The following is an 18627-nucleotide window of genomic DNA, read 5'->3' as shown; positions in this document are numbered from 1 at the left end:
GTTTAATGCTATGGTTAGAATTTATTCTTAATACTTTTCTCATAGTTGCGGATGCTTGCGAGGGGGTTAATCATAAGTAGGAGGTTTGTTTAAGTAAGAACAACACCTAAGCACTGGTCCACCCACATGCCAACTTATCAAAGTAGCGAACACAAATTAAGCCAACATGATGAAAGTGACTAGATGAAATTCCCGTGTACCCTTAAGAACACTTTGCTTATCATAAGATACCATTTTGGCCTGTCCTTTGTCTCAAAAGGATTGGGCTACCTTGTGTTGGGGAACGTAGTAATTTCAAAAAAAATCCTACGCACACGCAAGATCATGGTCATGCATAGCAACGAGAGGGGAGAGTGTGTCCACGTACCCTCATAGACCGAAAGCGGAAGCGTTATGACAACGCGGTTGATGTAGTCGTACGTCTTCACGATCCGACTGATCCAAGCACCGAACGTACGACACCTCCGAGTTCAGCACACGTTCAGCTCGATAACGATCCCCGGACTCCGATCCAGCAGGGTGTCGGATGAGTTCCGTCAGCACGACGGCGTGGTGACGATGATGATGTTCTACCGATGAAGGGCTTCGCCTAAGCACCGCAACAATATGACCGAGGTGGAATATGGTGGAGGGGGGCACCGCACACGGCTAAGGAACGATCACGATGATCAACTTGTGTCTAGAGGTGCCCCCCTGCCCCCGTATATAAAGGAGAGGGGGAGGTGCGGACGACCCCTTAGGGGTGCGCCTGGAGGAGTCCTACTCCCACCGGGAGTAGGACTCCCCCCTCTTGCCTTGGTAGAGAAGGAAAGGGGGGAGGGGAAAGAGGAAAGGGGGGCGCCTCCCCCCTCCTTCCTTGTCCTATTCGTACTAGGGGGGAGGGGGCGTGTGGCCTGCCCTGGCCGTCCCTCCTCTTCTCCCTCAAGGCCCATGTAGGCCCATTAACCCCCGAGGGGGTTCCGGTAACTCCCCCGGTACTCCAGAAAAATCCCGGTTTCTCTCGGAACGATTCTGATATCCAAATATAGGCTTCCAATATATCAATCTTTATGTCTCGACCATTTCGAGACTCCTCTTCATGTCCAGGATCACATCCGGGACTCCGAACAACCTTCGATACATCAAAACATATAAACTCATAATAAAACTGTCATCGTAACTTTAAGCGTGCGGACCCTATGGGTTCGAGAACTATGTAGACATGGCCTAGAACTGTTTCCGGTCAATGACCAATAGCGGAACCTGGATGCTCATATTGGCTCCTACATATTCTACGAAGATCTTTATCGGTCAAACCGCATAACAACATACGTTGTTCCCTTTGTCATCGGTATGTTACTTGCCCGAGATTCGATCGTCGGTATCCAATACCTAGTTCAATCTTGTTACTGGCAAGTCTCATTACTCGTTACGTAATGCATCATTCCGTAACCAACTCATTGGCCACATTGCTTGCAAGGCTTATTGTGATGTGCATTACCGAGAGGGCCCAGAGATACCTCTCCGACAATCGGAGTGACAAAACCTAATCTCGAAATACGCCAACTCAACATCTATCTTTGGAGACACCTGTAGAGCTCCTTTATAATCACCCAGTTACGTTGTGACGTTTGGTAGCACACAAAGTGTTCCTCCGGTAAACGGGAGTTGCATAATCTCATAGTTGTAGGAACTTTGTATAAGTCATGAAGAAAGCAATAGCAACATACTAAAAGATCAAGTGCTAGGCTAATGGAATGGGTCAAGTCAATCACATGATTCTCCTAATGATGTGATTTCTTTAATCAAATGACAACACATGTCTATGGTTAGGAAACATAACCATCTTTGATTAATGAGCTAGTCAAGTAGAGGCATACTAGTGACATTAAGTTTGTCTATGTATTCACACATGTATCATGTTTCCGGTTAATACAATTCTAGCATGAATAATAAACATTTATCATGATATGAGGAAATAAATAATAACTTTATTATTGCCTCTAGGGCATATTTCCTTCAGTCTCCCACTTGCAGTAGAGTCAATAATCTAGATTACACAGTAATGATTCTAACACCCATGGAGTCTTGGTGTTGATCATGTTTTGCTCATGGAAGAGGCTTAGTCAACGGGTCTGCTACATTCAGATCCGTATGTATCTTGCAAATCTCTATGTCTCCCACCTGGACTTGGTCTTGGATGGAATTGAAGCGTCTCTTGATGTGCTTGGTCCTCTTGTGAAATCTGGATTCCTTTGCCAAGGTAATTGCACCAGTATTGTCACAGAAGATCTTCGTTGGTCCCGATGCACTAGGTATGACACCTAGATCGGAAATGAACTCCTTCATCCAGACTCCTTCATTTACTGCTTCAGAAGCAGCTATGTACTCCGCTTCACATGTAGATCTCGCCACGACGCTTTGCTAAGAACTGCACCAACTTACAGCTCCACCGTTTAATAAAAACATGTATCCGGTTTGCGATTTAGAATCGTCCGGATCAGTGTCAAAGATTGCATAGACGTAACCATTTACGACTAGCTCTTTGTCACCTCCATAAACGAGAAACATATCCTTAGTCCTTTTCAGGTATTTTAGGATGTTCTTGACCGCTGTCCAGTGATCCACTCCTGGATTACTTTGGTACCTCCCTGCTAAACTTATTGCAAAGGATACATCAGGTCTGGTACACAGCATTGCATACACGATAGAGCCTATGGCTGAAGCATAGGGAACATCTTTCATTTTCTCTCTATCTTCTTTTGTGATCGGGCATTGAGTCTGACTCAACTTCACACCTTGCAATACAAGCAAGAACCCTTTCTTTGCCTGATCCATTTTGAACTTTTTCAAAACTTTATCAAGGTATGTGCTTTGTGAAAGTCCAATTAAACGTCTTGATCTATCTCTAGAGATCTTGATGCCCAATATGTAAGCAGCTTCACCAAGGTCTTTCATTGAAAAACTTTTATTCAAGTATCCCTTTATGCTATCCAGAAATTCTATATCATTTCCAATTAACAATATGTCATCTACATATAATATCAGAAATGCTACAGAGCTCCCACTCACTTTCTTGTAAATACAGGCTTCTCCAAAAGTCTGTATAAATCCATATGCTTTGATCACACTATCAAAGCGTTTATTCCAACTCCGAGATGCTTTCACCAGTCCATAAATGGATCGCTGGAGCTTGCACACTTTGTTAGCACTTTTTGGATCGACAAAACCTTCCAGTTGCATCATATACAACTCTTCTTCCAGAAATCCATTCAGGAATGCAGTTTTTACATCCATTTGCCAAATTTCATAATCATAAAATGCGGCAATTGCTAACATGATTCGGACAGACTTAAGCATCGCTACGGGTGAGAAAGTCTCATCATAGTCAACCCCTTGAACTTGTCGAAAACCTTTTGCAACAAGTCGAGCTTTGTAGATAGTTACAGTACCATCAGCGTCAGTCTTCTTCTTGAAAATCCATTTATTCTCAATGGCTTGCCGATCATCGAGCAAGTCAACCAAAGTCCATACTTTGTTCGCATACATGGATCCTATCTCAGATTTCATCGCTTCAAGTCATTTTGCGGAATCTGGGCTCATCATCGCTTCCTCATAGTTCGTAGGTTCGCCATGGTCAAGTAACATGACTTCCAGAATAGGATTACCGTACCACTCTGGTGCGGATCTTACTATGGTAGACCTACGAGGTTCAGTAGAAACTTGATCTGAAGTTTCATGATCAATATCATTAGCTTCCTCACTAATTGGTGTAGTTGTCACGGGAACCGGTTCTTGTGATGAACTACTTTCCAATAAGGGAGCAGGTACAGTTACCTCATCAAGTTCTACTTTCCTCCCACTCACTTCTTTCGAGAGAAACTCCTTCTCTAGAAAGGATCCGAATTTAGCAACGAAAATCTTGCCCTCTGATCTGTGATAGAAGGTGTACCCAATAGTCTCTTTTGGGTATCCTATGAAGACACATTTCTCCGACTTGGGTTCGAGCTTATCTGGTTGAAGTTTCTTCACATAAGCATCGCAACCCCAAAATTTAAGAAACGACAACTTTGGTTTCTTGCCAAACCATAGTTCATAAGGCGTCGTCTCAACGGATTTTGATGGTGCCCTATTTAACGTGAATGCGGCCGTCTCTAAAGCATAACCCCAAAACAATAGCGGTAAATCGGTAAGACACATCATAGATCGCACCATATCCAGTAAAGTACGATTACGACGTTTGGACACACCATTTTGTTGTGGTGTTCCGGGTGGCGTGAGTTGCGAAACTATTCCACATTGTTTCAAATGTAAACCAAACTCATAACTCAAATATTCTCCTCCACGATCAGATCGTAGAAATTTTATTTTCTTGTTACGATGATTTTCTACTTCACTCTGAAATTCTTTGAACTTTTCAAATGTTTCAGACTTGTGTTTCATCAAGTAGATATATCCATATCTGCTCAAATCATCTGTGAAGGTGAGAAAATAATGATACCCGCCACGAGCTTCGACATTCATTGGACCACATACATCGGTATGTATGATTTCTAACAAATTAGTTGGTCGCTCCATAGTTCCGGAGAACGGCGTTTTAGTCATCTTGCCCATGAGGCACGGTTCGCAAGTACCAAGTGATTCATAATCAAGTGATTCCAAAAGTCCATCAGTATGGAGTTTCTTCATGCGTTTTACACCGATATGACCTAAACGGCAGCGCCACAAATAAGTTGCACTATCATTATCAACTCTGCATCTTTTGGTTTTAACATTATGAATATGTGTATCACTACTATCGAGATTTAATAAAAATAGACCACTCTTCAAGGGTGCATGACCATAAAAGATATTACTCATATAAATAGAACAACCATTATTCTCTAATTTAAATGAATAACCGTCTCGCATCAAACAAGATCCAGATATAATGTTCATGCTTAACGTTGGCACCAAATAACAATTATTTAGGTCTAAAACTAATCCCGATGGTAGATGTAGAGGTAGCGTGCCGACTGCGATCGCATCGACTTTGGAACCATTTCCCACGCGCATCGTCACCTCTTCCTTAGCCAATCTTCGCTTAATCCGTAGTCCCTGTTTCGAGTTACAAATATTAGCAACAGAACCAGTATCAAATACCCAGGTGCTACTGCGAGCATTAGTAAGGTACACATCAATAGCATGTATATCACATATACCTTTGTTCACTTTACCATCCTTCTTATCCGCCAAATACTTGGGGCAGTTCCGCTTCTAGTGTCCAGTCTGCTTGTAGTAGAAGCACTCAATCTCAGGCTTAGGTCCAGACTTGGGTTTCTTCTCTTGAGCAGCAACTTGTTTGCTGTTCTTTTTGAAGTTCCCCTTCTTCTTCCCTTTGCCCTTTTTCTTGAAACTGGTGGTCTTATTGACCATCAACACTTGATGCTCCTTGATTTCTACCTCCGCAGCCTTTAGCATTGCGAAGAGCTCAGGAATAGTCTTGTCCATCCCTTGCATATTATAGTTCATCACGAAGCTCTTGTAGCTTGGTGGCAGTGATTGAAGAATTCTGTCAATGACACTATCATCAGGAAGATTAACTCCCAGTTGAATCAAGTGATTATTATACCCAGACATTTTGAGTATGTGTTCACTGACAGAACTATTCTCCTCCATCTTACAGCTATAGAACTTATTGGAGACTTCATATCTCTCAATCCGGGCATTTGCTTGAAATATTAACTTCAACTCCTGGAACATCTCATATGCTCCATGACGTTCAAAACATCGTTGAAGACCCGGTTCCAAGCCATAAAGCATGGCACACTGAACTATCGAGTAGTCATCAGCTTTGCTCTGCCAGACGTTCTTAACGTCGTCAGTTGCATCAGCAGCAGGCCTGGCACCTAGCGGTGCTTCCAGGACGTAATTCTTTTGTGCAGCAATGAGGATAATCCTCAGGTTACGGACCCAGTCCGTGTAATTGCTACCATCATCTTTCAACTTAGCTTTCTCAAGGAACGCATTAAAATTCAACGAAACAACAGCACGAGCCATCTATCTACATCAAACATAGACAAGCAAAATACTATCAGGTACTAAGTTCATGATAAATTTAAGCTCAATTAATCATATTACTTAAGAACTCCCACTTAGACAGACATCTCTCTAGTCATCTAAGCGATCATGTGATCCAAATCAACTAAACCATGTCCGATCATCACGTGAGATGGAGTAGTTTCAATGGTGAACATCACTATGTTGATCATATCTACTATATGATACACGTTCGACCTTTTGGTCTCCGTGTTCCGAGGCCATATCTGTATATGCTAGGATCGTCAAGTTTAACCTGAGTATTCCGCGTGTGCAACTATTTTGCACCCGTTGTATTTGAACGTAGAGCCTATCACACCCGATCATCACGTGGTGTCTCAGCACGAAGAACTTTCGCAACGGTGCATACTTAGGGAGAACACTTCTTGATAATTTAGTGAGAGGTCATCTTAAAATGCTACCGTCAATCAAAGCAAGATAAGATGCATAAAGGATAAACATCACATGCAATCAATATAAGTGATATGATATGGCCATAATCATCTTGTGCTTGTGATCTCCATCTCCAAAGCACTGTCGTGATCACCATCGTCACCGGTGCGACACCTTGATCTCCATCGTAGCATCGTTGTCGTTACGCCATCTATTGCTTCTACGACTATCGCTACTGCTTAGTGATAAAGTAAAGCAATTATAGGGCGTTTGCATTTCATACAATAAAGCGACAACCATATGGCTCCTGCCAGTTGCCGATAACTTCGGTTACAAAACATGATCATCTCATACAATAAAATATAGCATCACGTCTTGACCATATCACATCACAACATGCCCTGCAAAAACAAGTTAGACGTCCTCTACTTTGTTGTTGCAAATTTTACGTGGCTGCTACGGGCTGAGCAAGAACTGTTCTTACCTACGCATCAAAACCACAATGATAGTTCGTCAAGTTAGTGTTGTTTTAACCTTCGCAAGGATCGGGCGCAGCCACACTCGGTTCAACTAAAGTTGGAGAAATAGACACCCGCTAGTCACCTGTGTGCAGAGCACGTCGGTAAAACCAGTCTCGCGTAAGCGTACGCGTAATGTCGGTCCGGGCCGCTTCATCCAACAATACCGCTGAACCAAAGTATGACATGCTGGTAAGCAGTATGACTTGTATCGCCCACAACTCACTTGTGTTCTACTCGTGCATATAACATCAACGCATAAAACCTAGGCTCGGATGCCACTGTTGGGGAACGTAGTAATTTCAAAAAAATTCCTACGCACACGCAAGATCATGGTGATGCATAGCAACGAGAGGGGAGAGTGTGTCCACGTACCCTCGTAGACCGAAAGAGGAAACGTTATGACAACGCGGTTGATGTAGTCGTATGTCTTCACGATCCGACCGATCCAAGCACCGAACGTACAGCACCTCCGAGTTCAGCACACGTTCAGCTCGACGACTATCCCCGGACTCCGATCAAGCAGGGTGTCGGGGATGAGTTCCGTCAGCACGATGGCGTGGTGACAATGATGATGTTCTACCGACGCAGGGCTTCGCCTAAGCACCGCAACGATATGACCGAGGTGGAATATGGTGGAGGGGGTACCGCACACGGCTAAGGAACGATCACGATGATCAACTTGTGTCGAGAGGTGCCCCCCTGCCCCCGTATATAAAGGAGAGGGGGAAGGTGCGGCCGGCCCCTTAGGGGTGCGCCTGGAGGAGTCCTACTCCCACCCGGTGGGAGTAGGACTCCCCCCTCTTGCCTTGGTGGAGAAGGAAAGGGGGGAGGGGAAAGAGGAAAGGGGGGCGCGCGGCCTGCCCTGGCGGCCCTCCTCTTCTCCCTCAAGGCCCGTGTAGGCCCATTAACCCCCGGGGGGTTCCAGTAACCCCCCGGTACTCCGGAAAAATCCCGGTTTCTCCCGGAACGATTCCGATATCCAAATATAGGCTTCCAATATATCAATCTTTATGTCTCGACCATTTCGAGACTCCTCGTCATGTCTGGGATCACATCCGGGACTCCGAACAACCTTCGGTAAATCAAAACATATAAACTCATAATAAAATTGTCATCGTAACTTTAAGCGTGCGGACCCTACGGGTTCGAGAACTATGTAGACATGACCTAGAACTGTTTCCGGTCAATAACCAATAGCGGAACCTGGATGCTCATATTGGCTCCTACATATTCTACGAAGATCTTTATCGGTCAAACCGCATAACAACATACGTTGTTCCCTTTGTCATCGGTATGTTACTTGCCCGAGATTCGATCGTCGGTATCCAATACCTAGTTCAATCTTGTTACTGGCAAGTCTCTTTACTCGTTACGTAATGCATCATTCCGTAACCAACTCATTGGCCACATTGCTCGCAAGGCTTATTGTGATGTGCATTACCGAGAGGGCCTAGAGATACCTCTCCGACAATCGGAGTGACAAAACCTAATCTCGAAATACACCAACTCAACATCTATCTTTGGAGACACCTGTAGAGCTCCTTTATAATCACCCAGTTACGTTGTGACGTTTGGTAGCACACAAAGTGTTCCTCCGGTAAACGGGAGTTGCATAATCTCATAGTTGTAGGAACTTTGTATAAGTCATGAAGAAAGCAATAGCAACATACTAAACGATCAAGTGCTAGGCTAACGGAATGGTTCAAGTCAATCACATCATTCTCCTAATGATGTGATTTCTTTAATCAAATGACAACACATGTCTATGGTTAGGAAACATAACCATCTTTGATTAATGAGTTAGTCAAGTAGAGGCATACTAGTGACATTAAGTTTGTCTATGTATTCACACATGTATCATGTTTCCGGTTAATACAATTCTAGCATGAATAATAAACATTTATCATGATATGAGGAAATAAATAATAACTTTATTATTGCATCTAGGGCATATTTCCTTCACCTTGCTGCACTTTTGTTACTACTACCGTTACTTGCTCATTACAAATTATCTTGCTATCAAACTACTATGTTACTTACAATTTCAGCACTTGCACACATTACCTTGCTGAAAATCACTTGTCATTTCCTTCCGCTCCTCATTGGGTTCGACACTCTTACTTATTGAAAAGGCTACAATTGATCCCATATACTTGTGGGTCATCAACGCTAGAAGAACCCTCTGCCCCTTTCACGTGTGAGTCCTTTGCTCTCGAGTTCTGCTCAACACTTAGATGACCGATGACATCCTCAACAGAGAATTCACGTCTCAAGTGCTTGAGAGAAGTAGCAAAGTTCCTCCATCCAGGAGGGAGTTTTGCAATAATGCAACCCACGATAAACTTGTCCGGTAACTCACACTTCAGGAGCTCTAGTTCCTTAGAGATGCATTGTATCTCATGGGCCTGGTCCAACACAGAACGGTTATCAACCATTTTGTAATCATGGAACTGCTCCATAGCATACAACTCGCTTCCAGCATCGGTTGCGCCGAATTTAGCTTCAAGCGCATCCCACAAATTATTGGCAACACGCATATGGAGGTATGCGTAGACTAGCTTGTCTCCGATCATAGTAAAAACGGCTCCCACGAAGATGGTGGTTGCCTCCCTAAATGCATTCTCATGTTCAGGAGCAATCGTTACCGTGGGAGACACACCACTAACCCAGAACATGTTCATTGTTGTGAGCCACAAGGTAGTCCTTGTCTGCCAATGCTCAAAATGCGTCCCGATAAACTTTTTCGGCTTCAGTGTAGCGGCGAAGCCATGAGTCGAAAAATGCCTAAAATAAGGTTTTTGGATTGTTGGAAATATTAGCACTTTACCATCCACGAGTAAACAATAAGCATAGCAAATAAGGTATGCATCTCATACCGGTAACTAAGCATGTGCGCACATACAGTACATAGAATCGAAACATCTATGAACAACATATATACGGCCAACAATGAACGAGCAAATAGGGGATGAATGTGTCATACCCTCCGGTTGGTGAGGCCAACGCGGCGGAGGCTTTCTTCTTGGCGGCTTCGTCGTCAGCCATGGAGTCGATGCAGGGGAAGTAGTGGAAGCAGAGGTGGACAGAGACGGGGACGGATCGGGAGCAGTCGCGTCGAGACGCTCCCTAAAAACCTTATTGCCGTTCTCCCGGGGAGGATCTCGACTCGTTAATTAATTAACAATTAATTAACCACTTCTGACCGGCAAAAATAAGCTTCGGCTCGGCTCATTCACGCAACCCGCGGCGCGCGCGCGTCGTGACGAGGCGATGCGAGCGGCGGAGGAGGAGCGCACGTGTACAACTCCTATTTCCAAGCTCCCAATAGCAAGTGGTAGAGCAGCCCTTATAAAGAGGCCTCACTCTTCCTACTGTAGCAGTATGGTACTAAACTTCCCACACTTCCTACCACTTGCCGTACACATGCATGAGCCTTAGAGATTAACCAGAGATTATTGTCTTATATGGGCCTAAGCTCATCCATAATCCATCACTTCCCCGTGTATTCTCTACCCAAGCACATCTCTAGTGCAGACTAGGAGGGGTTGAGGGGATTGGGTGAAGGGGAGGGGTCCTTCACATCCCCCCGGTCCCTTTGGTACTAGTGAAAAACTCCAAGTTCCAAATTAGGTGGGAGGAATTTCCCCGATGGTTCGAAAAAACATACTCCCTCCGTTTCTAAGTATGAGTCTTTTAAGAGATTTCATGAAACGAGGAAGTAGCATTCAATCTACAGCCATATTGCCAAATGACCAAAATTTTGCCAACAAGACCATCGCCAAGCCGCAAACTAAACAAATAGAGCATATTGCAATACCTAGCAGTTTCTAAAAGGAAACACAGTAGGCCCTAATTGGATTCTCGTTTCCGAGCGGTATCCGTCTGTAAAATATACACGCCTTCATCGGTTGTTTATTTTTTTCAGGTAGAAATCACAAATGGCCGGTGATATACACGTGTAAAATAAATACAGGTGTAAAAAGTTACGCCGATTCCAAGCAGGACCTAAGGCCATGCTTGGATTGTCGGTTGCCTCCCGAATACCTCCAGCTGTAGTTTTTATTCCAGACGGAAACATGTCGCAACAATTAATTTACACCTGTAAATTAAATCCGGGTGTATAAACTTACCCCAAATCCAAGCGGGGTCTAAGGCCCTGTTTGGATTCCTGTTTTTTCTTTTAAATGTAGTTGTAAATAATACACGTCTCCACCCGTCGTTTCATTTTCAAGCATAAAGTGCTTTACGGCCGGTAAGATGCGGGTGTAAGTTAAACACCTCCGTATCGAAATACATCGATTCCAAGTGCAGTATAAGATGCAAAATCTATCGTTTGAAGTAACCCTTTTCTTTTCTATAGAACTAACTTGCTTCTTAACATCACTTAGCAAAGGCTATGTGTACCTTGACTACATTCTACTCCCTCGGTTCCAAATAGATGACTCAACTTTGTACTAACTTGGAACATGTCACTATCAAAAGGATGTCCCTGAAAGGATCACTATCAAAACGAGTAGAAATTTCAACAAACAGCAAATTTAACTCATGTAGTGCTACGCATTAAGAAAAAAAAACGCATGTGGCGCAACTACACCTTCACAGTTCATAAGATGTTGCTTTTCAGCTTTCACAGTTCACAGATTTTGCTTCTCGGTTCAAAAGTGTCTATTTTGGTGCTTAGGAAAAACATGTTTGAACCACACAAGATTTTCCACTATCTATGATTGCTTTATGGTCAGTTCCGCTCTCAGATGTAGTACTCCATCGATGAAGAAGAGGCCGTCATCAGCCATAAACGACGGCCATGGAATCGCGAAGAGATTCCGGTAGCCAACTGCCTTTCCACCAGTGAAGGTGTAGTAGCCCTTGTACTTGCTGACAAAATCGCCCGATGGCCTTGTCCTTGCAGCAAACTCATAGTCCACGGTAACACTCGATGAGCCCTTCTCTTGCATCCCTAAGAAGAGACCAAAGCAGTGGAAAGCACTTTGCTGATCCATGTTGCAATGTGCTGACAGGAAGAATCCCTGTCCAGCGAGATGGAATGCTTGCGAGTAAATCCGCCCGGAAGGGAAAAGTCGGCTACACTCCTCACGCTTCAGATCCAAGTATGCTACGCACTGAGGATATGGTTGATCAAATTCCACCACCTTAAGCGGGCGATACTTGTAAGCTCGTTCAGTATATTTCCTACAAGTCAACACATCTGCAGCAAGGGCGCGCTGTCGATGTGGTGCATCAGCTTTGTACAGGAGTGCGTCAGTGACACTTTTAGATGCTTGCTCATGATCCAGATCACTGCACGCAAGGACCTTCCGCAACTTCCTGCAGGTCATATGAGAGAACCGAACGAGCGGCAGCAAGCGAGTACCCAAGATTTCACGTCTTTCTTCCGTTCTTGGGTATTGAGCACGAACCCACTTGATCACAAAGTCATAGACTGCATCCTCTGATGCCACCTGAAGGTCATTACTACATAGGATGGCTTCAATCCCAGCAAGGGGAATGTTCATCACTTCATCCTGAAACCTGGAAAGAGGAAGCATTCCTTTAGTTCAACAATGTTACTTTCAATAATTTAGTTGGCTCTTTAAATAAAGAGACTACCCACTTGGTCAGATCCTTGTATTTGTTAGCGAGGAATTCCTTGGCAGCATCAGTCAGTGGCTGAACTGCTGCAGCCATTGAAATGCTGGAAGGCAGATCTAGATAGAGAAGTGCAGATTCTGTGGTCATAGGTAAGCTCCTTAGCAATTGACTGCAGTGTCTCATGCAAGAAACAACTTCAAATTTGTCAGAAATCATCAAGATATCAAGCAGAAGGGTTGGCTCATTTGTCGTCAACTTTCCACTGTAAATAAAGCTTAAAAGCTCCATAAGGGCACTTTCCTCTGTTCCAAGTAGAAATACAACAATCAGACATAAGGTAACTGTTAACTAAAAGGCAAAAAAAAAACTGAGACTGTGTTTGATAATATAGATTTGAAAAGCTTTTGAGTAAGGTACAATATCCTTATTCCTGGGAGATGAAAGATGAAAGATGCAAAATGGTAGGGTATAGACAATCAACTTGATAGCTCAACTGAAAATTCAACCGTCAATAACCTCATTGAGACTGATCATGCCAGTGCTACAAAATCGATCGTTCAGACATTGAAGAAAATTATACAGCAGCTAGGATAGAACAATTAAAATGCCGAGTGTCCTACTGGAGCTCCCGCATTACCTGAAGTAGTTATTCTAAGAGTAGCATGCCTCTGATCGGATTCTTTCATGCCATTTGAGAAAAGCTAACAAGATGAATGTTATGACAATGTTAGCTAGATAAGAATATATAACTGCAGTGCGCAATTTACTCATTTCATGCAGAAATTAGAATTACCTTGTAAAAAAAGGGACTTTTTGCTGCTAGAATTGCAGAGCTGATATAGATAGATTTCACTCTCAAAACCTGATTACACTCCATATTCCAGGATGAGTCACTGTTTTCTCCATCCTCACCTAATACAGACAACAAAGTCTAATGAAGCAGGCAGCAAAATGCCACATAGTATAAAGGAACAAAATAGTGCACAGCAGCAGCATCGATTCTTAACGTACTTGTAGCACAATATTCACATCTTTTACTGAATCATATGAGTTATCAGTTACCACATGGTGCACAAACGTCAGAGATCTGGTAACTTCAAAATGTAAACTTAGTTCGTCCACAAGGATAACAATTGCACACAACTTATGATTAAATATCTCAGAATTATATATCACAGAAGTATAATCCATCCAACATAACCCAATTGTTCCTAGCTATTTAGGTGGAGTCGCAAGAAACAAGTGATAAAGCTCATATAAACCTCGAACAATCTACAGTCAAGTGAGGCATTTAAACTGATTACTAAATGCCTACAAAATATTGATATTGTCAAAGGAACGGCTAGAAGAAAAGGTTCACCATCAGTAACAGCACGTCTCCACAGTTACAATACAAAGGGATGAGTTACTCACTCTGATACATCGTGTCAGCAACTAACTCTGATCACATATGGTCAGTACCAATGATTGCTAAACTTAGCAGATATCCAAAAATCATGTTAATTATTTGGCATGGGCGCACCGAATTCCGTGTGCATGTGTGTTCAATTTTCTAAACCTGACTGCCACTTATTTCGGAGTAATTCGTAAGATATTCAATTGCACTGACCATCTTGTCCAATATCAGGTGGAGATTCTTCTATCATAGCTACAGGCTCCTCACCGGTTTCCTCATAGGTATCACATTCTTCTGCTTCGATTTTTACCTTTGATGGTTCCAACATGTACTTTCCACATTCTGGAGGCATGAAAAAATAGCAGGAAGTCATTAAAAATGGAAGCTATTGCACTCTAGAACAAGAACAAGATTAAGGAAGAAGTGCATTAGTTTCAGAGTGTAATGACAGAAACATATTCTAATAAAGTATATCAAGAGTGCATTAGCTTCAGATGATAATGACAGAAAAAAGAAATCCAAGCAACAAAGCATAAACCCTAATAACAATATGAGGCCCATGAACAAGCATCAATGATGAATATCTTGACTCTAGACTGCACATTCAGTGTGAAGTTGGATGCAAGCAAAATATATTGGCTACTTAGAACTTTTCATGGGGCACTAATAGAAAGTCAAATACTTCCTCTGCCGGCATTTATTAGGCCAGAGAACCAGCGAGCCGCGTTCGTATTAGGCGCGCTGTAATTAAGTAGTGCAAATTCCGTTGCTCGTTCCATCCACTGACTGAGGAAAATAAATCCCCAGTCACTACATTCATGAGGGAGGTGAGACGGTTTCACTAATTAATGCCGCTAACCGATGCATCCTAATAGGGCCGATTCAAAACTGCACAACCGCACGTGTTGTGCCTTGGTCTCAGCACTTCGGCCCGGTGGCCTAATAAACACGACGGAGGGAGTAACTGGTTACGAGTAAGAACTTCTAACTTTATTAATGTTCTCTCCCTCCCCTTAATATACCCTCTTTCATGCTTGGTATAAACATAAAATGGTAAGAGGGAAGTGGCCTGAAAACAAGAAACAGATAAGCATGATATTAGAAAGCATAACTGGATTTTTTTATATCATTATACCAAATATTCTTGGAACTCGTTTTAAAATGTGCAGGCAGTGAGCTTATAAGCTGGGAGGAAAACGTTACACAGTTTACACTATACATTGGTATTTGGTAGAACTATAGGAGACTCCAGTTACTAGTCAATGAAGCAAATAAACAATCGATAGTTATTTGTCAATCAAGCAAATGAAAATCCACGCATCACTATGAAATACTGATAGAGGAACACTATCTGACTGCTTAACAGGATCGCATTGTAAAGAACAGCTCACATACTATTACAACAAGTCCACATAGACAAAAAAGTCATCTGAACTTTATATAAAACAAAGAACTATGAAGGTACCATCAGCCACGGACTGTTATTTACCAGGAAATAACCAAACTAACTTTTGGCCATAACTTGAACAAGTTATTTCGTCTACTGAGCTTGTGGCTGGTTGGGTTACAGTACAGTGTGCAACGCTCTTGGTAATTTCATGGTCATATTAGTGCAATGCCCCAGAGTTCTTATTCTTCTATGAAACTGAGAATTGAATAAGATCCTGGCAATAGTCTAGAAGGAATCACCCAAATTCGAATCATGCGGTTACAATCGCCCTCACCACCTCCCCTATGACATCTCCTCAACACCACACTGCTCAGAAGATCATAATAAAGTAGCTAAATTTCCGTGCGGCAGCAGCTAAGAGATTCATCAAACCAAAGCAAACAACAACTGGGAAATCGGTAACTTTGACTTTGATCAAAAGCAAAAGATGTCTGGCCATCTTTCTCCCACCCTTATACGAAACGTAAGGCTTTTTGACACTAAAATTCCCAACAGACAGTCAAAACCAATCAGGCACTAAAAGAGGGCACCTCCCTTTCCCATTTCCCCACGCCGGCCGTCAAATCAGCCCGAATTCAAATCGCCCGCATCGCCCCCGCACCGAAATGATGTAGACCAGCCTCCCCCCCACCTTTGTCGCGGCGGAGATCCTCCCTGCGGCGCTTGCGGTGGCGCGCCCAGTCGGCGATGGAGGAGCAGCCCTCGCCGGCGGCGCCCTTGGCCCCCGGCGCGTCGTCCCCGGGGACGATCTCGATCCGCAGGACCCGGTCGGAGAAGTTGACCGAGTTGAAGGCGAATTCGTAGCTCGGGCCGCCGCTCGCCCGCGAGAAGTCCGGCTCCATGCCGGCCGTACCACGGCGCCCTCTTCCCCCGAATCCAATCCCAATCCCAATCAGCGAACGCGGGGCCGCCTCACCCTCGCCGCCCCCGCCACCGCCCCGCGCCCCCCGCAGCGGACCTCTTCACCGCCGGCCGAGCCGGGACCATAACCCGAAAGAGAAACGAGGCCCTAGAACGCGTGGGGGGTGTGGGAGCCGCGGGGAGAGGAGTGAGGGAAGGGAGACGGAGAGGACGCGGAGCGGAGGGAGGCGTGGTCGCGATGGTGCGAGGGTGGTAAGTGTGAAACGAGTGACCGCTTAACAACGAGGCGTGGGCCACGTTGGGGCGCGTGGGCCCGCCTGGCGGTGGAGGAGGGTTGGGGGGGGGGGGGGGGGTTCTGGTCGGCGATGTGATTCTTTTGCCTTCCTTCTTCTGCGCTTGCGAACTGCGATGCGGCTTGAGTTTTTTCCTTTCCTTTTTGTTTTGTTTTGGTTGGTTGCAAGTAGGCCGGAAGGAAAGACGCACCACCGCGCGGTAGATTTGACTGACGGAGAAACGTTGAAAGCAAGGAGAAAAAGAAGGCAGGTTTCGCCCTCGTGGAGTAAATGTGGGTGAGAAAATTCTGAGTACTTCATGGACATGCACGCATGATTAGTGCAAGGATTCTTACGGCATTGCGGACCTCATGGAGCGAGCTGTCCGAACACACTTTTAAGATTTCACCGTTTCTGTTGCATTATACTCATCGTCATCATGACAATGCTCCTCGTGTGCCACCGTCACAGTCACCTTCGGCTCCTTCAGAGTGGTATTCACTCGGCTCTTTTGACATTCCACCATTTCGTTGCACTATACTCGTCGTCCTCGTTCTCTCACTTCGCTTGACGATGCCCCTTGTGTGCCTTCTCCTGCTCATGTTCATGTATCTCCTTCTCGGTACGCCCTTTTTGATCGGCATGCTATGCAGCCGATTGACCAGGATGGCTTTGCGTCAAGCGCTCTTCTTGATCCTGCGACCTACCGAGAGGCAAGTGTTCATCAGGAGTGGCAGCACGCTATGGCCGAGGAACTTGCTGCCCTGGAGCGCAGAGACTTGAGATCTTGTTCCTTCACCGCCTAGTGTCACTCCTATCACCTGCAAGTGGGTTTTCAAGGTTAAGACTCGCTCTGACGGTTCCCTTGAGCACTACAAGGCTCGCCTTGTTACCCGTGGTTTTCAGTAGGAGCACAGTCGTAACTATGATGAGACCTTTGCTCCGGCTGGTCGCCTCCAGGGTACTTTGTTCCTCTAGGCATGGTTTGTCCTCTACGGCGTTCTCTCTATGGTCTTAAGCAAACTCCTCGTACCTGGTTTGAGCGCTTCTCCTCCTTGGTTACCAATGTTGGCTTCAAAGCCAGTGATCACGATCCTGCTCTCTTTGTTCATATTTCTCCTCGTGGCCAGACGCTTCTTCTTCTATATGTTCATGACATGATTATCACCGGTTATGACTCTTAGTTCATTGATTTTGTGAAGAAGTATCCTCTTTGATACTGCCTTGGTCTTGAGGTGTCGTCTACGCCTGACGACATTTTTCTTACCCAGGAGATGTTGGAAATATGCCCTAGAGGCAATAATAAATTTGTTATTATCATATTTCCTTGTTCATGATAATCGTTTATTATCCATGCTAGAATTGTATTGATCGGAAACTCAGATACATGTGTGATACATAGACAACAACGTTGTCGGCGTTCTGGATACGGGGGTACCCAGACTTGCCTGCCTACGGCCCGCGACGTGGCTCCACCAACGGCCTGGTACGGCCCAGTTTCGACATCACAACCCAAGACCCTCGCGAGGGGCCAAGCCTCGCGAGGCGGACGACACCAAGACCTCCTAGGGGATCGGCCTCCGCAGGCTGGCTCCCGAGGAGCGAAGGTTTCTATGCAAGGCTCATCTCGTGAGGTTCGGGTGACGTGAGCTATGACGACCAAGGCCAGGCGGGCGCCAGCGGGCGTAGAGTACTAGTTTCCTCTTTGGTGCAAAGGAGGCAAACAGCAGGCGCGAAGTCCCGAGGAAGCAGCCAAAGGTTCCCATTCCCGTGCAACAAGACCAATACCGCCAGGACGGAGTTCATCGCCGAGCCCACCGCAGCGTCACGACCAGAGGCTTTTGCAGGAGAAGACCACTTTAGTCAGGATAAGATGTACTTGTTGTCTCCCTTTAAATTTGGTCGGTGTGGGATCCTTTCCCGCCTCCATTCGGGAAGAGGACCAAGGCCACTATAAATAGGACCTACCCACCACCAAGGGGGGAGGATCAGATCCATTCCACCCTCACCAGCTCACCAGCTCACTTGAGCCCAAGAACACGCCTCCTGAGGTTGTTCTCCACTATACTAGTTCTTCCTCAGCCCCTC

General features: G+C 44.8%; 1 protein-coding gene across 1 annotated transcript; it reads right to left on the bottom strand.

Annotated features, from left to right (window-relative positions):
- Positions 1–11531: 11531 nt before the first annotated feature.
- On the bottom strand, positions 11532–16517 carry LOC123156006 (BTB/POZ domain-containing protein POB1). Its single transcript, XM_044574174.1, has 6 exons — positions 16038–16517; positions 14170–14298; positions 13354–13472; positions 13198–13261; positions 12583–12862; positions 11532–12500 (listed from the first exon to the last, which is right to left on the bottom strand). The coding sequence occupies exons 1-6, from the start codon at positions 16246–16248 to the stop codon at positions 11690–11692; spliced, it is 1614 nt and encodes a 537-aa protein (XP_044430109.1). The 5' UTR covers positions 16249–16517; the 3' UTR covers positions 11532–11689.
- Positions 16518–18627: the final 2110 nt, after the last annotated feature.

Source organism: Triticum aestivum, chromosome 7B (assembly GCF_018294505.1).
Source record: "Triticum aestivum cultivar Chinese Spring chromosome 7B, IWGSC CS RefSeq v2.1, whole genome shotgun sequence".
Classification (NCBI taxonomy): domain Eukaryota; kingdom Viridiplantae; phylum Streptophyta; class Magnoliopsida; order Poales; family Poaceae; genus Triticum; species Triticum aestivum.
Note: the sequence above shows the minus strand (reverse complement) of the source record. Positions and strands in the feature narration are given on the sequence as shown.